Source organism: Electrophorus electricus, chromosome 26, assembly GCF_013358815.1.
Source record: "Electrophorus electricus isolate fEleEle1 chromosome 26, fEleEle1.pri, whole genome shotgun sequence".
Lineage (NCBI taxonomy): Eukaryota > Metazoa > Chordata > Actinopteri > Gymnotiformes > Gymnotidae > Electrophorus > Electrophorus electricus.
In genome coordinates this window covers 5,259,248-5,285,140 of record NC_049560.1, presented here as the reverse complement: position 1 = coordinate 5,285,140, position 25,893 = coordinate 5,259,248, and the positions used below count along the sequence as shown (strand labels likewise).

At 41.6% G+C, this 25,893-nt stretch overlaps 3 protein-coding genes across 4 annotated transcripts; 2 read left to right on the top strand and 1 right to left on the bottom strand.

Annotated features, from left to right (window-relative positions):
- Window positions 1-74: 74 nt before the first annotated feature.
- On the top strand, window positions 75-8,882 carry matk (megakaryocyte-associated tyrosine kinase). 2 transcript variants are annotated; one of them, XM_035523184.1, is made up of 13 exons: window positions 75-719; window positions 1,179-1,234; window positions 1,376-1,489; window positions 2,382-2,497; window positions 3,218-3,437; window positions 4,485-4,578; window positions 4,830-4,895; window positions 5,952-6,051; window positions 6,152-6,236; window positions 6,697-6,770; window positions 7,107-7,206; window positions 7,463-7,549; window positions 8,055-8,882. In XM_035523184.1, the coding sequence occupies exons 2-13, from the start codon at window positions 1,226-1,228 to the stop codon at window positions 8,244-8,246; spliced, it is 1,257 nt and encodes a 418-aa protein (XP_035379077.1). In that variant the 5' UTR covers window positions 75-719; window positions 1,179-1,225; the 3' UTR covers window positions 8,247-8,882. The 2 variants fall into 2 exon arrangements, with proteins under 2 accessions (XP_035379077.1, XP_035379076.1); XM_035523183.1 differs by having other exon boundaries at window positions 7,107-7,302.
- Window positions 8,883-13,366: 4,484 nt separating this feature from the next.
- rx1 (retinal homeobox gene 1) lies at window positions 13,367-22,287 on the top strand. The gene is given in 5 exon segments (XM_027010664.2): window positions 13,367-13,416; window positions 14,323-14,715; window positions 17,227-17,477; window positions 17,884-18,226; window positions 18,229-22,287. Coding segments are annotated over 4 exon segments (966 nt in total). The 5' UTR covers window positions 13,367-13,416; window positions 14,323-14,426; the 3' UTR covers window positions 18,312-22,287.
- A 477-nt stretch (window positions 22,288-22,764) lies between these two features.
- Window positions 22,765-25,619, bottom strand: LOC113577804 (zinc finger protein 235-like). Its single transcript, XM_027010677.2, has 4 exons — window positions 25,237-25,619; window positions 24,583-24,647; window positions 24,198-24,294; window positions 22,765-23,922 (listed from the first exon to the last, which is right to left on the bottom strand). Exons 1-4 carry the CDS (start codon window positions 25,511-25,513, stop codon window positions 23,276-23,278), a joined length of 1,086 nt encoding a protein of 361 aa, XP_026866478.1. The 5' UTR covers window positions 25,514-25,619; the 3' UTR covers window positions 22,765-23,275.
- Window positions 25,620-25,893: the final 274 nt, after the last annotated feature.

The window sequence follows — 25,893 nt, the reverse complement described above, 5'->3', positions numbered from 1 at the left end:
CTTTTTGTTGCACAGAAATGTACATTAAATTATTACCAAGATGGTGGAAGATAAATGTACATTAAATTATTACCAAGGTGGTGGATCACTCAGACTTGTCATAGAAACTCAACGTCAGTGGTCGAAATGAATGTCTTTTACAAACATGTTCTAAAACATGCTGTAATGGGAGATTTTATGATCTTTTTAGTTCTCTTCCTTGTGCCTGAATTGAGAGTAGTTGGGCAAATGAAAAGTCTACTTGAAGTGTGCGGAGAAAGGCGAATATTTCAGTTCTCATACTGTGACATCATGCAATACTTAGACTTTATTAGTAGAATTAATGTTAATAATACTATCCATACTAAAACATTTCAGAACATGCAATATTCTGTAACTTTCTGTGTATTCTGTAATAAGATATGGTAATGGTTTTCATTTTGCATATCCACTCATGTTTTTGTTTTGTTCTTTAATTGCGGAGTGTTACAATCGTCAGTTTTAGCAATGGTTAACTTTTTTTTTTTTTTTTTCTTGTTTCGTGTTTTGTTTTGTTTTGTTTTTGTAGTAATGCCTAAAATTACATATTAAACTACTGGACCCAAAAACATTTGACGTTCCTGCTACGTTTTTGGTGACGTTTTGGTGGTGTTGCATCTCGTGGTCTGACAGTAGGCAGGAACCTTTAGTAGTAGCTGTACAAGATGTGTTGAACATTTCCTACAGACGTTCTACCTATGGTAAGTAACTCGAATAATTTCCAGAACTGCCATTAGTCTGCTTCGCTGGGGCTGTACTTTCTCCTGCCCATAAAGTTTTACACTGACAAATTAATTTATGCCCACGTTGCATTCCAAGTGGATACTTGTACAACAAAATCGCCAATGTTGCATTATACATGGGTCTCGTTGTAGGTATTTAAATAGCAGGATCTTGTGCTTCAAGATTGTCTTTTAAGGCGTGCTACCTGTTAGTCTGTGAGGATGCTTTTCTAAGATTACGGAGTACAAATGGAGCTTCTCAGTAGTTTTTTGGGTCTGTTTTAAACTAGCCAACATGTAGGCGAAGTCCTGTAGCTATTTATTAATAAATGACAATAAATGTTTTCCGACAGCAATGTTTGAAAAACATATTTACATCGTGCTATATTTTAATGTCTCTTTCGTATGTATTTGCTTGTTTTCTTTCTATTATAACAGGAAATACACTGAGCTGGTTGACTTTGACGTGCATTTCTTCTCTGAGGATGGCTGCGGTAAATACTTAACGTTTTTGCAGCTTTTCTTCTCTGTCGCCTATAGTGCCTAAAGAAAAGAGCAAAGCAACAGCGAAAATTTATGTAACGTTTTAATTTTTTTGTTTGTTTGTTTTGACCCCCGGCCCTCCATTCTTACAGAAAACGTGGCCGCCTGGTACGCAGTGTATCGCTAAAAGTGACAACATCAAGTGTAAAACCGGTGAAGTGGCGTATCTTAAAGGAGACATCCTTACCATTTTGGAGCTGGGAATGGTACTAAAGTCTTTGATTATGTTTGTCTTGGACAAATGTGCTAAATTCCTGTAAATCTTCCTCCTTGCGGAGTTTAGCACTACACTTTAATCTACACCAAAGGCATATTCAATGTCATCTCTATTGATTCATATACAGTTTTTGATATAATTTCAGTGTATTCTTTTTCTCTTTCCACCTTGACCCTGCCCCTGACTTTACTTATCTGTGCCTGTTATTTCTGCTTCCTTTGCTCATCTGCTAAATTTGAGGCTTTGTTTATGTTCTGCCCATATAGCTTTAAAATCAGTGCAGTAGCCACCAAAAGCTCTGCACCCGATACCCCTGTTATATTAGCTTTGTTGATTACAAGAATCCTCTTGTGTCAAATGTATATTTCCCTGCCTTCCTGTCTCGGTAGAGGAAAGTCTTTTGGCTCTTCTGTTTCTCCCTCTAAACTTTAAGCAACTTTAGAATAGCTTTTTTACTTCTTCATTCCTCTTGTTGGTTTTGTATACTCTGTCCTTGTAAAGTGTCCTAGGTGTTTATCAAAGCAAACATATAAACAAAACTGTTGTTGTTGTTCCATGCTCCAGTACCTTATTGGATTACAGAAAGTGTAGATTAGACTTCAAGACTAAGATATGTAGGTTGTTATATGTCCGGATTAGCCATTATTTGGTGATTCAGAAGGGCAGTGGTGGTCACAGTGGTTGATACTTGACGTAATCAGAAGGTTGATGGTTCAAGCTCCACCGCTGTCATGCTGCCACTGTTGGGCCCCTGAGCAAGACTCTTAACCCTCAATTGCTCAAGTTGTACTCAATCGTAATTGTAAATCGCTTTGGATAAAAGTGTCAGCTACATGCTGTAAATGTAAATGATGTCAATTACATGCACACACTGCTCACAGGGCAAAGCTGTCTACCGGGCCAGACACAACAGGACTGGTGAAGAGGGCCTGATCTCTGCTTCCAATGTGCGAGAGCGGGAGGCCTTGCGCGTAGACCCAAATCTCAGCCTCATGCCGTAAGTGACATCTGAAGGGCTGGACCACTAATGCCATAACAAACTACATATGAAGGGTAATCATTTGAATGTGCGACAGGAAGGAATTGCATATTGATTTGTTTCTTTGCATTCGCACTGGTTTGTCCGTTTATCACTGGTCCTTTTTATCTAGATGAATTTCACTCGTCAGCCCGTATCATACTGTTTCTGTATGGAATTGAGATTGACTGACAGTTGAGCAGCAAGAGTAGACCAGCTACTATGCATGTGTGTTATACCATGTGTGAGGTAGGCATTCAGTTAGATGGGTGACCTCGGCGGTGACTCCACTGAAGTTCTTAGTCTGGGTCATATTATGGGCCTACATGATGCGCTTGGCCCATATCTATCAAATATCACATTAGAGGACTGCTTGACTCGGAGCCTGCCTCTCCTGGGACGGGGTCTCCTAAATGGCTACGGCAGGTTGTTTTCATTAAACTATACATAGCAATGAGAACTGATGCTTCGAAAAGTTGGCTGTAAATAACTGAAGCTGTTATAAATTGAGAAGTGTTAATAATTATGGCCCACAGCGTATGAATAACAAAAAAGCAATAAAACTGATTTTGACTGTGCGAAACGTTGGTTCTAAAAAGTATAAAGTAGGTAACACAAGCTTGTGACTTTCTGCTGTATTTTTTTCTAAAGATATGTAATTTCATTTAGCATTTCGTTATGTTACTTATGAACATTCAGGTGGTTCCATGGTAAGATCTCTGGTCCTGAGGCGGTTAGCAAACTGAGGCCAGTGGAGGATGGCTTGTTCCTTGTTCGAGAGTCCATCCGTCACCCTGGCGACTATGTGCTGTGCGTCAGTTTGAAGCAAGAGGTCTTTCATTACCACATCATCTACAAGGACTCCAAGTTGACCATCGATAACAAGAACTATTTTTACAACCTCATCGACATGGTGGAGGTAAGACACTGCAGAAAAAGGCCTATTTATATCTTTTTCTTTTTGCGTATTTTTTGTGGGTGTTGTTGTTTTTTTTTTTTTTTAGAAACAGCATTGTATCTTTTGGTTACACACTTCACATGTGACTCATTTCCTGTGGTGCATCTATAGCCTGACTTCCCAGCGAAAGGGGCGTCCTCTACAGATGCTTTACATAGAACTGCTATGGACCTTCGTGTATATGTTGTTCTAAAATACAGATGCAAGCTTTTTGTTTTGGCTGGTTAATAAATTATTAGGCAATTTCCTCCTTGCGTGTCAGAGAATGTGTGAAATATAAGAGAACTTGGTCAAATTCTCTTATAAACATATAATTTGCTTAAACAGGAACTAAAGATGAAGGAAGTGCATGACTGTTCCTAATAAATGTATAATCATAACATTGAAAGGATTTACTATAAAGTTGTAGTCATATACACATCCAGTGCCAAACCGTTAGTTTCACAGCTCCTTCACACTAGAAAACACATCACGACCTCTACAAAGGTGTCATCCTCCCTCTGTGAAATTAGTTCATGACACCCCCAGAAGGCTTTCCAGACCCAACCACTCTACAGCTAAGTTAAATTTTAAATGTAAATGTAAACCAACTGCATACACCTCTTTTAAACATAAACCCATATTGTCCTCAATGATATAAACAAACATTTAGAATCATTAGGTATTTCTGAGCATACAATGAGATTCGTAAAATGAAGTAACATATGATAAATGTCCTTAAGGGTTAATCTGCCATTTTATTTTTGTTATTATTATTAGTCACATTTTTATAGCACCTTTCTCAAAAGTGGCAGCCAGTCTGTACCCAGTGTACTGTCTATCAGAAACCACCCCCTGCGTCAGTCAAGTTACACAAACAAATGAACAAAAAACAAAAAAAAAAACTAGTGACATTTGTGAACATTATAATTGCTAATTCGGATGGGGGATGTGCGCACACTGGCGTCCAAACACTTCTTCAGTTGACTGCATAACTATAACTGTATAAAGGCCTGGTTCTTGTTTCAGTTCTACTCCAAGAACAAAGGAGTCATCGCAACCACGTTGCAGAAGCCCAAAAAGAAAGATGGGACAAAGTCAGCAGCCCTGCAGCTGTATAAGAGTAACTGCCCCACTCCACAGTGGCCGTTCTCTTTAACACGTGCATTGTTTTATTATTTGTATCTTATTTTAACTCTCTCTTTCTCTCTCTCTCTCTCTCTCTCTCTCTCTCTCTCTCTCTCCCCTCTCTCTCTCTCCCCCCCTCTCTCTCCCTCTCCCCCCCTCTCTCTCTCTCTCCCCCCCCCCTCTCTCACCCCCCCACCCCCCCTCTCTCTCTCTCTCTCTCTCTCTCTCTCTCTCTCTCTCTCTCAGCGGGCTGGCTACTAGATCTCGCAAACCTAACTCTAGGAGAGAGTATTGGGGTGGGAGAGTTTGGAGGTGGGTTCATGCGTTGCTCAGCCAAAATGTTCAAGTATCTGCCTGTTGCCACTAGATGGCAATATTTCCTCAGTTTATACTGCCCGGTCTCGGCCCTCGGAGGCGAATGGGCTTGTTAACACAGTGCTGCACAGACCGATCACTTCCTGGCTTGGTAAGATACGTGCCGGTCAAGCCCAGTCCCAAATGGCGCACTCGTGGTCCTGCAAGTGACGACTGCGAGACGTGTCCCGTTTCTCATTTTAGCGATCAGAGGGGCGCTCACAGGCGGCCTCCATGTGCCTTTCCTGCGGCCTCCGTCGAAGACGGCACGCGGGCTCAGAAGCGGCCCGTTACCCGCAGTTGTGTGAGATACAGAGGAGAAACAACAAGAGTGGATGGTTTTGGGTCAAGGAACCCAGGAATCATGGTGGAGAAGAAAATGATTAAATTATGAGTTAAATGCATTTGTCTGCTTATTTCTTATTGGCTGTTGGCGTAGACGCTACTGTGGAAATAACGGGCAGCCCCATGTAGTTTGTGGTGATATTCAAGTCCGTCACATGCACACCCTTTTCTGAGGACTTTGACACCACAAGTTTGCATATTGTTGACTAAATTAGATGGTGACCTTGGAAGAGGACCGCAGGGCTTAAGTCCTTTTTGGCAAGGGGCTTTTGTCTGTGTTCGGAGCAAATTTCTTCATTGTGACATCACTGGGTTGTTCAGCTTTGTCATACCTCTTGCCATTAGGAATCACAGGAGAAGATGAGGCTCCACAGTTGACTGACAGGACAATCCACCAACCACAGCCTAGTCTCTCTCTCTCTCTCTTTTTTTTTTTTTTTTGCAGCAAACTAAAATGAAGTCCCCCCCTTCCTTATTGCAATCCAGCATTTAATTCAGCTGTTATTGCATGTATTTTACAGCCATTGTGACGCAAGTGTGATGCAACATCAGCCCAGGACTGATTTTGTGGCGTCCTGTTGCCTATTTTTAGGGTCAATGGGACAACGTTAGTCTGGGGCCTTGAGCTAAGGAGAGCGTATAATGATGTTTGTGCTCTTGTTTCTTCAGATGTGTATGAAGGGGAGTACCTGGGCAGGAAAGTGGCTGTGAAAAACATCAAGTCTGATGTGACTTCTCAAGCTTTTCTGGAAGAGACTTGTGTCATGACGTAAGTGTCTTGGTCACTACAGGAAATGTTATGCCCCTATTCACTCCAGTATGTTTATTTCAGTCCCACTGATGGTGATTGTGGTCTGGTTATTTGGCAGAAAACTCCAACATAAGAACCTGGTGCAGTTACTAGGAGTGATTCTGCACAACGGGCTCTACATAATCACAGAATTCATGGCTAAGGTATGACTGGCTCAGCCCTCGGCATGTGTGTTTGGGCTATATAGTGCTGGTGATTATAAAATAAAGTATAAATGAAATTTTGAACTGTAGATAATTTTGTATTATGTAAATTAATGTGTAAAATGGCAATACTTGTGTGTTTATAAAAAATTAAAAATAAAAAAAAACAGCAGCGGTAGCTCAGTGGTTAAGGTACTTAACTTGTAATTGGAACGTTGCTGGTTCAAGCCCCACCACTGCCAAGTTGCCGCTGTTGGGCCCCTGAGTAAGGCCCTTAACCCTCAATTGCTCAAGTTGTATTCTTACATAATTGTAAGTCGCTTTGGAAGCATCAGATAAATGCCCTAAATATAAACTTCAGAAAGTTTCACATGAGCACAGTTGGACTGTGAGACAACAGGAAAAAGGGATGTTTGGTTGTGTAAATGTGGTGGTAGTATCGGCATCCGTTGTCTTGCAGGGTAATCTGGTGAATTTCCTACGTTCACGGGGGCGTTCGGTCATCACTACAACTGGCCTCCTGCACTATGCACTGTAGGTGTTTAATAAGTAAAATTAACTGTTTTTCTTTACACACATGGTATTTGCAGTAATAATGCTGCGTATTAATAATTCATTTATAAATGTAAATGCTTGAAGGCAAGGTTAGATATTGTTTAGAAGAAAGACTCATTTTATCTTACTTTGAGTCTGATGGGATGTGGGGTTGCAATACTTGGTCTTTAAGACGCATAACTGTATAAAAAAACACTTGTCTAAATCTTAGCTCCGTAAACCTCACAAAAATGTAAAACTTAGTAATTTAATGAGTTTCTAACAAAGAAATATTTTGCAAGAGTGGATCTCAGTATGTGCTACTGGGCTTCCCAGTGAGGTATGTCACGGGATGGAGTATCTGGAGTCAAAGAGACTTGTTCACCGAGACCTGGCTGCCCGCAACGTCCTCGTATCTGAGGACAACGTTGCCAAGGTCAGTGATTTTGGCCTGGCCAAGACTGACTCTCAGACCACTAACAATGCGAAGTTGCCCATCAAATGGACTGCACCAGAGGCCTTGACCAGCAAGGTGGGATTACCGCCTGGAATTGGTGCAGTGCACACAGAAATCACCAATACTTACATGTATTCAGTTCATGGTTGATACTGAAATTTTGTTTACAGTAGCCCAGATCCTGTGTTTTAGGGGGAAATACTAACTAAATATTTTAATATTGTTTGCTTTTTAGAAATTCTCCACCCGGTCGGATGTTTGGAGTTATGGTGTCCTTCTGTGGGAGATCTTCTCCTATGGCAGACAGCCCTACCCTAAAATGGTGAGCTGGTTGAGTTTTTCTAATCCCTCTATGCCATTAAAATTCCTGTTAAAATGTCCACCCTGATCTTCACAAAAACCGCAGTTTTGCCATCTTGTCAGAGTTCTCACTGAGGCGTCTAATGCGTCACAGTGGTGGGAGCATGTCATCACATCCTCTGCCTCTACTTGCTACTACATCAAAGATCCTAGTTCCTGTTTGCCTTAAGCTTCATGCGACGCATGCGATGAGGTTTTATTTGTGCAATTGTTTATAGCAGCAGTTGCTCTGCAGCAACAATCGAAGAACCAATGGAATATTCCCTCGTGTGTCCCTGCAAACGTCCTATAATTGCTTTATGTTCCGGTAGATAATTAGGAGAATGAAAGGTGATGAGAGAATTGGGCATCGTTTAAAAAGTGTTCGGTGCTTAAGCTTGGTGATGAGCTGTATGGAAATGCTCGGCAGGCTTGTCCAGCACAGGTGTTACTGATTCTGGTTGTTTTTTGCTTTTTTCCCGCTCCAGTCTGTGGAGGAGGTGAAGAAAGGAGTGGAGCAGGACTACCGCATGGAGGCTCCGGAAGACTGCCCGCCTGATGTCTATGCCCTAATGAAGGCCTGTTGGGAGAAGGACCCCAAGTTGAGACCTCTGTTCCACAAACTCCGAGGATACCTCGAGATTGAGCTGAGCAAGCACGAGGCCGGCTCAGGGTCATGACCCTACACAACTGCGTCCCTTAGACCACATGAGACATTTCATTTAATAAGAATTCACACTATAACGAACTGTTCTGCAGAGGGCGTGTCCATACAGCAAGATTTGAAACTGAATGTAGCCTGCATGGTCTGTGGTTTTTGTTTTTTGGTTTTTTCTTTTAATTTATTTATGGTAGGTTTACTGTACTTATTTTACTGTTCATTGCCTATGCAAAGCAAAGACCTAAGACCATTTTTTTGCCATTTGGAATACTGAAATTTTTCAATTGGTCTGGAAGAACTGTGTAAATCCTGTATAAGTAAACTACAAGTATTTTCTGTTTGGTATTACTGTTATGCCCTAGTAACTGAGCATTTTATAATAATGGTCATGGCTTTGTGTGTGTTCATTTCTCTCTGTCTGTCTGGGGACGGGGGTCTCTAAAACACCATCATAGCACCATGATCAACCCCTGGATGGAGAACCTCACTGAGGTTGGGGAATTACTGTAATACAACTGCAATACAACAGGCTGTTGAACTTCATTTCACCCCACTCAGAACATCTTTGTCCTAACTAAAGAATTTCTGATTGCATCACTGATGTACACTCCTGTGGCTCACCTGGTAAAGCAGACACTGTGAGGTGTGAGCAACACCAAGGTCTCAGGTTTTATTTGATTTCCAGCATTTTCACACACTGGCAGACTGAGATATCTCTGAAGAAGATTCTGTGTAACTGCATGTAGAGGGAGCCAAAATTGTAACAAAGGTTTCTGGAGAAACAGGATGTTTCAGACTGAGGTCTGAGCTGTGTAAAGAGACATGCCCTTGATTCTCTTGAAACCTAATTTGGTTGGGTAACCACCTATTGGCGCCCTGTTATTCCTAAATCACAGATGCCATTTGTTTTATGCTTTTATAAACCTGGTACTTGCAACATTGTCCACAGGCTGAGACTCATCACCATGAGTTATAATCCATAAAGAGGAAGCTGGGCAATTATTAATGAAAAGAATCAGCTAGACAATTCCAAGCATATTAAAATGATTTAAAGGGCACTTGCCTTCTGAATGGGTGGGGACCATGCAGGTTATTATAGAACAGGATGGTCCTATGCAGTAAGTGTTTTACCTAAATGGTGTTCAATGCAAACCTCTTCTTGTGCTCTGTTGTGCAAATCTGTTAATCTTTATATTGATGCTTTATTAATAATGAATGTGCTATTCATATTGCACCTTTTTCATGTATATAAAATGCATTTTATGCATTTCACAGAAGTAGTGTTAAGATTGGAGAAACTTTATTGATATTTCCTCACATGGTTACTTTCAGAAGATGCTAGAAAGGAGTCCTAACAGTCTAATGAGGTGCTGCATTGCCAACTAAAGTCTGACACCTTACAGCAGGAAGTTAGAAATCTGTGGTGATGTATAAAATAAGGCTTAAGAGTATTTGGCATTTTGCATTTCATTACCTAATTTATTAGAAGACTATATAACTAAATATGTCCAATAATAAATTCATTTATAATTGTAAAAAAATGATCTAATAATTAATTAGAACTCTAATAATTTATAATTCTAATAATTAATTAGAGCTCTGGTGCACCTCTTATGAGTGGTACTCAACAAACAGAACGAAAGCTGCATGAGGTAGGGAGAAGGTGAAATCGGATTACAGCAGAGTCTCTTGGCTTTAGTTTTATCTTTTATGTTTTCTTTTGATTTGGGTTTCCTAATCCCCCCCTGGTGCAAGTGTAATCCACTGCACAGAAGTCACAGCACGAAAAAAGTCAAGCAATTACTGCAATGATGATGATGGAACTGTATATATGGCTTACATGGACTAACCTGTAATGGTTGGTGAGTCACCAAAACGTCCCACCAGGTGGGCTTCGCCTGCCAAAGACTGGGATATATAACTGATCTGAAATCAGGTGTATGGTCTGTATTTAACTGATAACTGAATAAACATTTCATTTTTAACCTCCTGAGAAACGATGTCTCATAATAGCAACTCAAACAAGCTCATCAAGTTCAGGTTTTCTCCACTAAAGAAACGTATTTGTCTTTGAGTCTTTGAGCGTGTAGTGAAAGTGCCATTATCTGGCCCACTGGCACCACGAACATCAATAAATGCCCAGTCAAAAACATTGAGGAACAAAACTGAAACCTTTTTGTTTCACAAAGTAAAGTAGATGGACTTTTTAATACCTTTCACACTGAATTCGAATGTGTTTTTAGCACGTTTCTATCACTTATGGTTTTTAAATGACAGGACAAATAAGGTTTACATTAATTATATATTACTTGTTCATAAGTGTTCTGTTATTACACTTGAAATATGTTCAAATGTACTTCTAAAATGAACAATATATAGTTTTGCCTGTATGTGGCTTCAGGAGTATCTCTCCTCAGTGTCCAGGAGTCTGACAACATAGAGGGGATCCGTTTTTCTTGGTACTGCTTTTCCAGACTATACATAATGATGACGTACTGGAACAAAAACTAAGGGTGGCAGAAAAAGTCCGAAAACATATTTGGACTCAGCATGGAGAAATACATAATAAACATGTTTTCTCTGCATTGTTGACCAGTGTAAACAATCAATGTTGAAATTAATCTTAAATGATCATATCCCAGTGTGAAGGATTACAGCATTTCACAGGGCAGGGCTGACAGGGCTAATTGCACTGGTTTTGTTTTAGATTGGAAATTGTTAATTAATTAAATCGCATTAGACAAAATCCTCAAGCATTTTAAGGCTCTTGCCTGAAGAGGGCAGTGCTGTCACTGTGAAGGAACAATCTTTTGGAAAGAGCAAAGTTTTTGACACTAAAGCTTTAACTAAACGCAGTCCTGTCTAGTTTTAAAGAGCTTTATATTTAAATTTTCCTATTTCTTATTTCCTGTGTTTGTCCTCCAAGATTTATTGTCATTTAGCACAAAAAAACAGACAGTCAATAGAATCAAAGGTGAAAAAATAAAGAGAAATTAAATCATAGGATTTAAAAGCCTCCCAATGGATATGTAGTGTAATGAATAATTGTCTCCATGGCTGAGGGCCAGTGGACATCTGTTCAGTAAATGGCTTGACAGTCTTGAATGCTTATTTGTGGATTACAAGAGGCTGCCAAAGGAAATGGGACTTGTATGTAGAGGATCAACAGGTGATGTTGAATAAAAACAAGCCACAGAAGTACACCAAGTTCAGCGCACAGAATTAAGCCTTTCAGCATAAACTGAGGGGGATTCGCATTTCCTGGACTTCTTGGAGCTTATAACATGCAGCAGTCGGTCTCAGTTGTATTCCCTTTCTGTTCTTTGTCTTACATGCTTTTCCAATCTCTCACTCTCTTTTTCCACCATCTCCCGCGCTTGTACTAAATTCAGACCAAGTAACTGTCAGCTGCTGTGTTACTAATAGGATCAATGAGACTTACAGTGTCATCTGATAAAACTGAGCTGCTTAATAGTTGTGCATTGCCTGCTTAACTGATTCAACTGAAGACATTTACATTTAGCTGACACGTTTGTCCAAAACAACTTATAATTATGACTTGAGCAACTGAGGGTTAAGGGCCTTGCCCAAGGGCCAAACAGTGGCAACGCAGCAGTGGTAGGGTTTGAACCAGCAACTTTCCATTTACAGGTCAAGTACCTCAACCACTGAGCCGCCACCCCGGGAAAGGAAAAGGGGTGCTGCACAACGCTGTGCTCGTCCTCGTCACCATAGTGTAGGTCACATTTTTTACATCGATATGTCAGGCCTGTTAACTTGCCTCCACCGAAAAACGTTTTCCCCTTCATGCTATACATTGTCACCAATAGAATTTATGAAGACCATTTCACTTTAATATGCAGATTATAAGCATTCTAAAACTGCCAGGTTTTATTAATAATAATAATAATAATATATAAATGCAATAAAGTGTACAGTCCTTAAGTATACAGCCTGTTAAGAAAGGAGAACACTCACAACACTCACGTTGCAAAGAAAACCCTGACTGGAGTGCACACGCTTCTAAAAAAATGATCAGAGCAATATTTCACCACTGCAGGAATATCAGACTCAGTATGCACATTGACGCAAAGAGAAAACACTCATAATTAATTCCTCCCTAAGGGCAGGCCTTAAAAAAGCCTACTAGAATATATTTTGACTGCTACACTTATGAGACCTGGTCTTCATTAGCCTTGACAAAGGTCATGATCTCAGATGAATATGTTTATTGTGTAGAAATTTAATTTATAATGAAACTGCACTACTTAATAGAGAAAGAACTGTTGAATCATGTTATTGATTTAGTCTTTTTATTTTGACATATGACTAATTAAACAACAGTCAGGATGGAACTTGACCAGGTTACATTCAGTGAGTTCAGTGAGTTATTGATCATACTGAAAATCATATTGTTATTATCCTGCGGTTAATATTGAGTGCGGCATATCCGCAAAAGTGCACCATTAAACACGTTAATAAAAAAAAATAACATTGAATAAATATTTGCTTGTTTGAGATGTAACGCATTAAATTAACCACAATCATTAGTCTGGACTCCTATGCGTGCCATAAATACACACACACACACACACACACACACATCAATATAAATCTAAATATAAATTTGTATATCTTATATATTTTAAAATATGTCAGTTTATTTGATCTAAATTAATACAGCTTTTCCCTGCTTCATACAAAACGTTACCACACTGAAATTTTCACTTTGATAATTAAGGGACGGACTTGCAAAATATTTCTCCGTTCTTTGTATTTGAATCAAGAGAATTTTGAAAGAAAGTCCGCTAGTTGCTTCATTATCTTAGCCCTCCTCCTGCGTGGTGAACACAAGCCACATTACGAGCGTTTACTTGACCAGAACAAACGTGTGTCAGTCATTCTTAAAGGGGAAGGATGCTGATCAACGCGCTCCTTTAATCCTCAAGAACTGCCTTTTCTCTTCTTCTTAGGTCTGCTTAAAACTCACAGAAACACTAAACTTGTCACGTTACTTTGTTGAAATTGCTTATGCGGGAATATTAATAGTCTACTAAATGCGAGGCGATGCGGCCACGTAAGATTTCGGTGGCCTGTGCCTCGCAGGAAAGAGATCAACGAAAGCTCTAGGGCGAAACAGGTGACAGATCTACGACTTAGTCCTCAGGGAACATCCTGTCATACTGTAGGTAGGTCGCAATACGCAACATTTACATTTTTTTTATTTAATTTTTTAAAAAGAAGTCACTTTCAGAATGGTGCTTCTAGATTCATTGGCATTATGCGAAGTAGCCTGCTTGAGTCGAATATTCGCACGGTTTTAGATTTGTGTCAGGCTGTAGGCATTGACGGAGTGGCATCAAGTAAAGTATGAATTTTACATTTAATATTCCTTTTAAAGTATTCTTTGCCTTTTGAACGTCTTTAAAGCATTTAAACATTGGTAAGATGCTGCAAGTTTGCATGTGAACGCAAGTTTGCATGTTAACGATTTGCAGATTTAGTCATAATGTTCTTGATAAAACAATATAATAAAAGTTGGGTTACAACTTACTTTTGGAAGCCTTGTAGAAGCAGTAGGCATACTTTATGATTATTCTGTGTATTACTGTAGTTTCATGCCTACAAAATGTACTTCAGTCCAGTCTGTTTCGTAGGTTCACACCGTTTCTGGCATATTTGTATTACATTACCACCAAAATGATAACACATTGGCGCTATTGCGGGATATCGTCCGACTTGCTTTGAGAACAAATCAGATTAAAACACCGAAAACTGTATTTACTTTGTAAATCATAATAAGTATATTGAACGTGTGTGTGTTTTTTTTTTTTTTTCTTAGCTTGGGTTAGTATAAAGCTATTGATACAGAATATTCTCTTAACAGTTATTGTAAATATATGTCAAATGTTTTTCTCTTTATTGGTGATTTATTTTAACATTCTAAGGTGTTTGTGTAATATATACAAAATACTTTTTAATTGTTGTTAAATATTTTTACAGACTTTTAAATGTCCTGGAATGCAAAGTTTAGAACTACCATCATTTGTAAGTCATAAATGAAAAACAACATCATCTCTGACTGTGTTCACTAGGGCCAAAGCAGGGAATTTCTCCCAAAGTAGGGAATTTCTTAGAGTCAGACTCCTCCACCACTGGATGCTTTTCCTCATCGAGAGAGGACCATCCCAGCATTCGGATGCATTTGTCACCGGATACTATGAACACGGTGGACGACAGCTGCCTCTCACCCGGAAATTTCCACGAGACGATGACAGGAGGGATGGCGATTGGCACTCATGTCCACGGCGTCGATGTCATCCTTGGCTTTGCCAAGGAGCAGGTCCCGTTACTCCATTCTGGAGCCAGCACTGGGTCCCACATAGGTGGGGCGGAAAGTCTCGCGGAGCCAGAAAACCAGGATTCCCCGGCACACTCCTGCGGACCCCAGGTTCAGAGGGACTGCCCAGAGCAAGCTGCTTGCTATGGTGAGTTCCTGATTGGTGTAAGATGGGCCCTTGTGGTATTTTGACCGCTTTTTATCAGATCAGCATTAGAGAGCCAAAGAGGTCGTGTGTGTAGGTGATGAACCCTCTGAGTTTATCACTTTGAAGCTGAATTTCAGTGAAAGTGCTCATTATTTTTAAAGGGCCAGATTTGAAGTCATAGTGGTTTTACTTATCCCTGCCCGGAAGTCTTAGTGGTGTTAATTATTCCTGCTGGGAAAATCACATGGTACAACAGAATGTACTGTACATTCTAAAAGTAAGAAGGAAAAAGAAAACTGTAGTGTTGAATCATCGTGTCAGGACATTTGTACCTGGTGTAACTTTTAAACATTGTGATAGTGAAGTTTTAGTTTGCTTAGCCTGTTACTGGCATAATAGTGTGTGTGTGCGTGCGTGCGTGCGTGCGTGTGTTGTCGGATAGCTGTCATACATGAGGGTGGATAGAGGTTTGGTGTGTTCCAAGTTTCCCAGCCATAATCATTTTTAAAAATCTTGTGACTTCAATTTGCCACTCCCTTTTTTCTCTGCGGGTATTTTGGAACGACTTCAAACACCAGAACAAGTTTTATAAGACTAAAATAGTTTTAAACTTTAAAAGAATCCTCCTCTCATGCAGTGTTGTTACACAGTTTTCTCTCAACTCTAATGCCGGACTTATATTGTCTTCCACTGACAATTTAATCAAAGATCTGTGAAAGATCATCTTCTCCCTTCCACAAATCAGATCACACAAATAGCACATTCGTGCACAAAATGTTCTCCATCCATGTTTTACTTTGGGTTCATAAGCCGCCTTCTATCTCAGAACCAAGAGAACCACCGTTTCACTCATCGTTAGGTCAGAGTCTCCATGGCCAAGAACGCTGTCCGTGATGAAAGAACGAACGGAGCAGGTGTAGATAATGCTTACAGTTTGGTGAGCTGACTGACGACATTGTTGGCCAGCCATATCAAGCTCTGCCTCCTTCCTGCGCAACATGTGAGAAACTAAATGCAATTAGCACCTGGAATGAACCGCCTGAGCTCAGCAGTAAATATTGTGGGTGGTTTACCGAAGACATGGAAGCTTGTGTTACTTGTTTTTGCAGGCCATGCTGAGTAATTATTATTGTGCGTTGTAGTGTGGGATAAAACCATGCAACAAACTGACATCCTGCTTTTCATCTTCAGCATTTCCTGCCTCATTAACACAAATGGTGCCTCTGTCATCCTCTTATTGAGGTGAAAGGTCAAGTGTAGGAACACTTGACACACTTGATAATATGATTTTATTTTGAATGAACTCTGGTATAATTACCAGACCGAGAGTAGATGGGCTTTGTCCTGACCTTTTAAAATGACCATGTTCACTTCAGTGATGAGATCTGTCCTGACCCCTTAAAACGACCATATTCACTTCGGCGAGGGGATTTGTCTTGACCCTTTAAAATGACCATGCTCACCTCATGTTGCCAGTGAGTCTGAGCAGCTTGATGATGAAGTCCTGCGGTGTGGTGTTCTCTGATGTGGCCCTGACCTCCTCATTGTGTTACTTCAGCCTCTGCTATTGTCTCTTAACGAGGGCGGCCTCGGCGGAGCTAGAGAGCTCGAGAAGCCCGTTAATGAAATGTTCTCTTTCTGTGGCATCTTCCATTCAGCTCATGTTTACTACAGAATTCCCTCTGATTACCAGATCATGAAGTATTTGAGCCACAATAAGGCAACGCAGCTGATTGTTAAGTGTGTTACTAGTGTCTGACAGTATTTAGTGGTTAGCTGGAAACACAGATGGATAAGATATGTAAAATGTGACCACCATCAGTTCATTTTACTACTCATAAATCTGCCAACAATTTATTCAGTGACATTAAATGTGTATTCAGTGAAATGAAATGTGTACAAAAGAAGAGTGACTTTTTGGACCTTGTTTAAATTTGCTGATGCCAAAGAATCGCCTTCTAATTGGCTGGACGTGCTCATTTTTCTATGTTTTGAATGGCAGATCATTAACGGAGCCATTCCACCCAGCTAGTCATCTTTGCACTGGACACAGTTACGTTACTGTACCCTCCAATGGCTTGTTAAACTGTGCTAGAGGTTTGAAGCAACGTCTCCCCTAGCAGTGGTAGTGGTACCGCCAGACCTGTGTGCAGAATAATCTGAGGGAGATTAGGGCAGGGTCTGTCAGTGGAATTAGCAAGATGCGTCTGTTTCAGTACTCGAATTAGAAGGTGGCACAAAGCCGCATGCACTTGTGCAGTGCTAAGTGCGTGCTACAGGTGAGCACTGAGCATTAAAATATGCATCATGCACTTTTTGCATTTATAAACTAACAGCCTGCAGGCATGCAGTGGACTTCCCACTGGTGATGATGAAAAGCACCGTCATTATCATCAAGCTTGTTTTAGATCTTTTTCTAATTGCAGCTGCTACCATGGGCCTTGTTTTAAAAACTTCTTGTTGGGTTTAATTTATGTGGAATGATTGTAAATTTAAAAATTGACTTTTCAGAATCCGAAATATTCACCAATAAGCGTGAGGCTGACCTAGAGGAGGCACGGAATTCAGCTGCGGGTGATGCGAAGTCTCCGGAACAGGCAGACGAGGAGCAGCCAAAAAAGAAGCACCGGAGGAACCGCACAACCTTCACCACGTACCAGCTGCATGAGCTCGAGTGCGCCTTCGAGAAGTCCCACTACCCTGACGTCTACAGCCGTGAAGAGCTCGCCATCAAGGTCAGCCTGCCCGAGGTCCGAGTACAGGTGCGTCTTCCAGTGTATTCACGTTGACCAGTTTGTGCTAGGTCTTGTGTTATTGTTTAAATAAATAAATATTCTTTGAGTGTAGTGAGATTTCTAGGTTTATATCACTGTCCATTACACTGAGTTCAGCAAAGTTTATTGCCTGGGTTTAATTGCCCGAACAGTGTTGGTATGGTTTATAATCATGTTTTAATGTTTAGACTATTTTTGATGGGCTTGTAAACGTCACAATGATGTTATAGATAATTAAAAGTAGAAGTGATGGAAATTCCAGTTTATTGTGACCTTTTCTCTGTACTTATTAGCTTCTAATACAGCAACATCATGAGACACCAACTCAGTGCTGGGAGTTACGATTTAAATAAGAACAGGTATCTATAAGCTTCTAAAGTCTGCTTTCCCCCAGGTCTGGTTCCAGAACCGTCGGGCCAAATGGAGGCGTCAGGAGAAGATGAATGCCAGCGTGGTGAAGCTCCACGAAGATCCAGTGCTCTCCTTCTACCACCCACCCATGCAAACCAATGCGGGCCTCACGGCTAACTTGCTGCCCCTGGACCCTTGGCTGACATCTCCACTGAGTAGCACCACACCTGTGCATGGCATTATGGGGCCCTCTCAGGGCCTGCAGGTGGGATACCCCACCTACAGCTTCCTCAACCCCCCCGTGTCCAGCAGCCTGGGCGTGCAGCCAGTGGCCCCGCTACCCTACCAGTGCCCCACAGCCTTCGCGGGTAAATACCTGCTGGAGGACTTGCAAACAGCATCTCCACTCTGATGAAAGCCAAGGAGTGTGTCCAGTCCGTGGACAAAACGTGGCAGCCCATGGGGCGGTAGGAATATATGGACCAGAACCAACCAGAGCTCTGGGCTTTGAGCGTGTTGGGATTTGAGTCAGTAATAATACCTTACTGTCCCCAGTCTTTGTTCTCATGGTGGGAGATCAGGGTCAGCACTGTAAAAGGTGGGAAGTACATGAGGAAAGTAAATACCATGTTTATTTATTTTTCAGCTGGACTAAAAAAAACTCTTGACTCCTCCTTTGAAGCAGTTATATTTATGAGCACCAGGAAATACCCCAATAGTGGTTGACAAATGACTGGAAATTTGAGGGGGGGGAAAAAAAGTGGTTGTTTATTTCTGTTTGTAATAGATTACATGGCAATGTAATTCTCAATTAATCTGTTTTTCTTCACCACATCATCAGATACACAACAACAGTTTAAGATAGCAGGATTTGTGTCAGCCTACAGGTTTTTGACATCTGGTCAGTGTTTTAGGCTTAACTGACTTGAAGTGAAACACAAAACCTAAATAAAAATTAAAGGGCTGAATTGTGCACACTGCAGCCAGGCCATAAGCTCGTTGCTTTCTGGAACATTCAGTCTGATGCATACCAGGCAGAATGCTAAGCTCTCAACGTCCTGAAAAAAACCCCTGAAACTGAATCACGAGAGTGCCTCAAAGCCAGGCTGGTTAGATCATGTTCAGTTCTTTTTTTTCCCCCGTTTTTTTCCAGACTGTCAACACTGATGTTGCAATTTTTTCTCCAAAAATACCTCAGGTTATTACTCTGTTTAAGCATACTAACTTTTAAGAACTTGATATTACTGGTAAGCATTTCACTGCGCTATTCACAGAAACCATAAACATTTGCAAAAACAAAGGTGTGTATGACCTAACCGAATGTGACGTGATGTGTGAGGCTTGCTGTGTGACTTCAGTCAGGCTGAGCACCTCTAAACACCCACGCCACCTTCTGATGGGTGTCTTTGTACAGCTCTGTAGAGGCGCAAGAACATAAAAAGGTTATAATCAAGACAACAGCATGAAATGACAAAGGTCTTTTCTGAACAACCAGGCTAATACGTCTGAGCACAGCTTGAGCGTAAGAGGCGATGCAAAGCTGGGGCTATGGGAACTAGGTGTGGGGCAAAAGGCCTATGTGCCTCAGTGCCCTTCAGTGGGAGGAGCTGTAGGTAGGCCACGCCCTGAGGGGGAAGGAGGCAGACCACTGGGTCACCCTGCTGCTCCGCCCACCACATAAAGATGCACCTGTCTAATCCCATCCTCTTTGTTTCAGCCTTTTTATGTAGTTGAGAGAATAAGTTAGACTTTCAACTACTGAACAATAAAGCTGACAGAAATGTCAACATTGCACGATGTGTTTATGAATGGCGTTTTATGTCAAGATGCATAGGCGTAAGCCGCATTGAGAATAGTTGTCTAAACGCATCGTTTCTCATTGTCCCATATTTCGTGTCAAATTTTATTTACTCATAATCGGATTTCTCCTATGGATTTTGAAAAATGGCAGACATTAAATTTATTTCATTCTATTCAACATGAGGATCAATTGTTACAAGGTAATCACACATATTTCCAGTAACACAGAAGTGTAATTTGTCTGGAAAGGAAGCCTGCAGAGCCAGCCTTGTATACCTTCTGTGAAGGGTTTTAGTTTGAGGAACAACTGAAGAAAACAAACAGGCTCTTTTTGAGTAAATGCTGATGCTTCCTTTAAGTAATTACAGGGGTGAAACTGAGTGCTGTTTACAGAACTCTGGTATAAAAAGATTTGCATGCTTTAATTTAGATTTAATTTAATTTAATTTTGTCTTTTTTCTAATCTAGATTTCAATCCCAAATATGAAGGATATGAGAGACTTTCCTGTTCGGACATATTTTTGTTATTTTGTAGAGAGAATTCAGGGTTTTTTTACACTAAATAATTTTGTTATTCTAGCGCTTTGGTCACCTTGACCCACATCTTTCACTTTTGTTGTTCAAAGCTCTTAAATGAGGCTTAAATGTAGGTTCACAGGATGAGTCCATGAGATTTGATAAATGGGAGCAAGAGATGTATAAAGAATAAGCCAAAGTTTATAACATTAAAATATGCATTAGTTTTGTTACTTAACCATTTGTATGCAGTTTTAACATTTCCTCTGATTCTGAATTGAATTTTTGATACCCATACCCAAATGTGTCTTTAAAATAAATCTAGCTTGACATAGCTTGCTTCTGTATTCTTGCTCTTGGTCTCATGTCTCTGTGTTGAGTTGACTGTGGCACACACAGGTCTGCTGAAAGGATCGGCGAGTCGCTTCATGTGCTCTCTCCTCTCTGTTCAAGCCGGTGGCAGGCGGCCAGCCCGTTAGGGAGATGAAAGTCCAATCAATCAGGCCTCCCTGGGTGCGGCGTCAGTGGCCCGAAGGCCCAGTTTGCCCTAATTACCCCACAGACATCACTGCTTCAGCACATGCTCTGGCTGCGTTTAGCTTATAACGTTTGGTGGCAGCAGACAGATGGGAGACCTCGAGGACCTCTCACAAAGACCATATGGGGAAAGGGTCCAGCCCATAGTGGCCATGACGGGTGACAACTGTCCAAATACGGAGATCATAATGTAGTTTCCTGTGGTTTAAAGGCACACAAGTCATACCTGGACATTAGTCAAAGCTATTGTGTAATGGAGGACTGTTTTATTTAAAACACTAAACATAAGCACTGTTTCCTTTCTACCGGTGCCACCGAACATAACCCACTGCTTCCCCATACACTAGTCAGAGTTCCTCTACTGTGGGTAAACTTTCCTATGGTGAGGAAGGAAGTATTAATGGCTGCGGTAAGAGGAGAGGGTGCTCTTCAGGTATATTGATGGAGAAAATCCCCCAATTAGAGCATTTTCCCCAGGACAGGATGGGGGATTGTGAGGATTAGAGCCTAGAACTGGACCCAGCAGCTGCTGCCCATGACAGCCTTGATGGGGCAGAGGGTGTAAGCATGCGTTCAGCCACGCTGGCACAAGAGGAACCATGCTAATGAGCAGTGAATGTTTTTGGACTGAATGTTTTTGTTGAGCAGACTGTCTGAAACTGGTCAAATGATTATTTTGCAGCAGATGATTCGAGTAGGTTATATGTCTTCTCTAATATTAGAGAAGTCAATGGTTGGCTCAACCTATTTTAGGGGCATCAGTGATTAAAACAAGGCTGCTCCCATAACAGAAAGCATATTAAGATAGTTTGATGGATTATGAAACAAAACTGAGACCCAGAGTCAAGATAGCCACGCTGCATAAACTGTAAACCAGTAAGATTAGATCGGTAGTACGATTATTGTCGCTAAACACCGCGCCCTTTCATCAACCTGCATCGCCACGAAGGCCTTCCGAAGGGCCAAACTCCTGCGCGGATTCAAACAACCGAACATGGACCATAAACGCAAATTTATCCAGACAGTCACGATTATTTTGAGCAGGCTGCTGTAGAAAGAAAAAAAAAAGGGGGGGAGGGGGGTCGATTTAAAATAAAAAGCGCTCTTGGAAAGAAGGAATGCGTTCGATGGTCTACAGGACAAGTTTAAGCATTCATTCACCTCAGCAAGGTCCTTAACCCTCAATTGCTCAAGTCGTACTCAGTCGTAATTGTAAATCGGATAAAATCGTCAGCCAAATGTCGTAAATGTTATTCACACCCCCCGTGACACCAACTTGTCTTCTACACAAGCACCGGCATATCGAAGCTGGGAAAAGTCTCTACGCTACGATCATAGATTAGGAGGATGCCCCCACAGACTGCTTATATTCATTAAGAACAATTAAATCTCCAGCGACTCTAATTAATGGCGCAATCTATCACCTGGTTCCCCCTTTCGCTCCGCTGTGAGGATAATATGGGAAGAAAGCGGAATTAATTGAATGCGGTTGACGGGGCTTTTCAACTGCACATCGCTTTTGCGCATGGCGGAACTGGAGGTCTGGGAGGCAAACGGGAACATAGGTGGTGCAAGTTTGTGGCCTGGCGCCAGCTTTCTGAGTTCAAACAGCAGCTCTTAAACGAGCTAGATTTTGATTAAAACGGGACGAGATGCGACAGAAACTAAGCAACACACCCCGAATTAAGCGTAGGCAACTGTATAATTTTTAAAATAAAATAAAAAAAAATATGTTAAGCGTCTAACTGAAATCCTGACGACACTACACAGCCAAAATGTAAGCATATGTGATAAATAAAATAGGTTATATACATTAAAATAGGCTGATGTATAGCTAACACAGTACACTAAGCATTACATTACTTTTAGTGTATGGAGAAGGGCTACGAACACAAAGACTAACATTTACTTTTAAACATAAAAGTACAACCAGTCGACGAAGATGTCATTGTAATCTACTCAATGTAATATTGCAGATTTGACCATCCCACAGAAACACACAGAATATCTAAAAATAGCAACAAACTCCAACCCTTCTATAAACCAGAAACATGTACGATTTTTTTAAAGAAAAAAAACCGAAAACGGGGGAAAATACAAATTGAGGAGGGACACTTGATTCTTTTCACTCTGATAAATTATGCTGGTGCGGACTAACGATTTCCAAAACCAGACGTCCAGCGCCATCCAGGGGTCACATCGGATAAGCACAGCTTGTACTTTAATTCTGTGCTCAAAACAGACGTTTTCCTTCACATTAGAAGTTAAGACCTCCTACACTCTAAGCAAGATGAACATTGTCCACTGGAGGGCGCCACTAATAACAAATTATGGGTATTAATTAAAAAGAGTGGCGTTTCCAAAAAAAAAAACAAAAAAACAAACACCATATGTTGCGATACCCTCCATCTGAAACCGTTAACCTAGTGGCTCTCAATCTCATACACGGCAACTTTCTTAAAATGTGCTCTCTTTCATTGCATCTCTCATGTCTTGCCCTAGGTGGAACTGTCTGTTGGCTCCGAGTGCAGACTGCACCAGTTACGTCCATGGCAGTCTAAACCACAAGGCTTTGGCTGCACCTAGCGCACTGCCTTGTGTATGGCCTTATGTCGTCGAAGGGCACTTGGGTCCGCAAACGACTTTGGACAGACGCTACACGCGTATGGTTTGGCGCCCGTGTGAATGTTCTGGTGGAAATTCAGAGTTGATTTCCGGGTGAAACTCTTCCCACACTGAGAGCACGTGAAGGACCTTTGGCCAGCATGTGCCTTCATGTGTACTCTCAGTCCTTGCTGTGACAGAATACTTTTTCCGCAGATATTACAAATAAACGTGCTTCCTGTCTGCCGCAGAGTACTCGGAAAGACGGATGATCTCACGGAACCCCCGAACAGTGTGAAGTCACAGTGCGAGCTTGGTGTCTGTGGCATGCACGTGTCTAGCTGTAACTCTTCCTCGCCGCCATCTTCCTCTCCTCTCTGACCACCTGGCACGTGCTGACTGCCAAGCTGCTCGGTTTCCCAGTCTCCGTCCAGAGGCGGAGGGCTCCCATTCTCTTCCTCATAGACTGGAATGACGCAACTGTCCCCTACAGGCTGGGAACTGTGAAAAGCGGATGTCCGTTTATTCCCCAGTTCAGTCTTGAGGTCAGGACTGATGTCAGAGCACTGACCATTTCTTTCCGACATTAGAGGAAAAGGAGCGCAAACTCCATCACTGGATATAACTGGAGAGAGAGAGAGAGAGAGAGAGAGAGAGAGAGAGAGAGAGAGAGAGAGAGAGAGAGAGAGAGAGAGAGAGAGGTAGGGAAAAGAAAGCACAAATGAAATAAAAACTTAATAAAATAAAAAAATACCTGCCATCAAACATACGGTAATTAGTACGTTTGTGACTACGTCCTTCATTCTAGGATATTTGTAAGTCAGTTCTACCATTATAAATATCAAGATGTCAAAATGATAAATATCAAGAACTCTTTAGACACAATTTCTCTGCCCTTACCGTCCACTCTGTTGTCCATACTGTGGCTAACACATGTCTCTGTCACCTCCTCTTTAATCCCTGCTAATGCAGGGCTCAGCCTTTGCAGGTCCACTTGCTAGGAAAAACAAAAACAAGTCACCAAACTATTAGATTTTACCCAAAAAGTCACACATACAAGTCATTTTCTGATGGTATTACATTGTCGAAGTGTACTCACACAGTATTTGTGTAATAAACACACTATTTAGAGACCTTACATTTTGTATAGAACTCCATATTTGACAGTAAAAGGAAGACACAGCTAAGCTTATGTGAAAACCTTTTGCCTACCACACTGAAGTGTGACAACATGGGGGATTGACTCACACCACCACGTGAATGTAAACTGCTTAAGACATCTTACCCACTGACCCCTCTCAATGTCCGCTGCAGTTTCACTACTTGCATCACCAGCCATCTGCTTACAATCTGAAAAGGGAAAACATTTAAATCAAGCAGCTAAGAGCTTCCACTTTTCCCTGGAATTTTCTTCCAACACCACAACTTAAAAGCATAAACGCTCCCGCCAGGCAGCACCGACACGAGCCTTTTCACAGGCTTCAGCTTCCCAGTGACCATTTTGTAATTCAAAATAGGTCAAAGCAGGTTGGGGTTCTGGATTTGGAGCCTGTGGCTCAGAGGAATTGCACACGAGCACCTGAAAAGCAATGCCTCTCTCCCAATTTTTCCACCCCTATGTGGAACTAGTCATTCCCAAGAGAAGAGGATATGCTAGAACGATTACAACAATTCTTCCTCTTGCATGTTCGGCTAACTACTGTAAGCTCGATGCCATCGGGGAAACTCAAGAAACGCAGCCGAAAGACAAATGGTGAAGTTTCCGACAGCTTTGGCTCCAGTGTGACACATGACTTTCGTGCCAATCTTTCGCCGGTCTTGGAGAAGGACGAAGAGTTGTACGAGTAAACTACTTTTACAAACAACATCAGATCAGAAAACGAACAACACGAGTACTAGCTGAAGCAGGAACTTCCCGGCTGATTCACACTCCACTGACCGTCTGCTATGGCCATGGCATCTTCTTCAGTTCTGCCCATGCTGTCCCTGGCGTTGTGGTTCTTGGCGACCACCTCTGAATCGATGGAACTGTTCTGCTCCATAATAAATCTCTGCAACTCTCGTCTCAAGTCCTCATTTTCCGAAGTGCATCTTTCCACTTCCATTTGTAACGACGCAAATACGCTGTCTGCCAGCGTACAAATGTCCACGACCGCCGTTTTAATCAGCACGTCCAGAATAGCCGTGAGCTCGACACGAAAGTAAGAAGCTGCCATTCTTACTGTTTTTTGAGTGTTCTTTAGATGGCTGGGAAAACAAATATTTTCTGAAATCCGAATTTGTCTCTTCTGCTTCGCTCCGACCACTTCCGCTCGGGTTTCTTCTTCGTTGCGGAATAGCGGCTATGACTTAAACGACGCATATCGCCACCAACTGGCGTGGTCGGCGTAACTGCGCTTTTAAACGTTAGAGGGCGACACGTGTAACTGCGCTTTTAAACGCTAGAGGGCGACACGTGTAGCTGCGCTTTTAAACGTTAGAGGGCGACACGTGCAGCTGCGCTTTTAAACGCTAGAGGGTGACACGTGTAACTGCGCTTTTAAACGCTAGAGGGTGACTCGTGTAACTGCGATTTTAAACGCTAGAGGGCGCTACT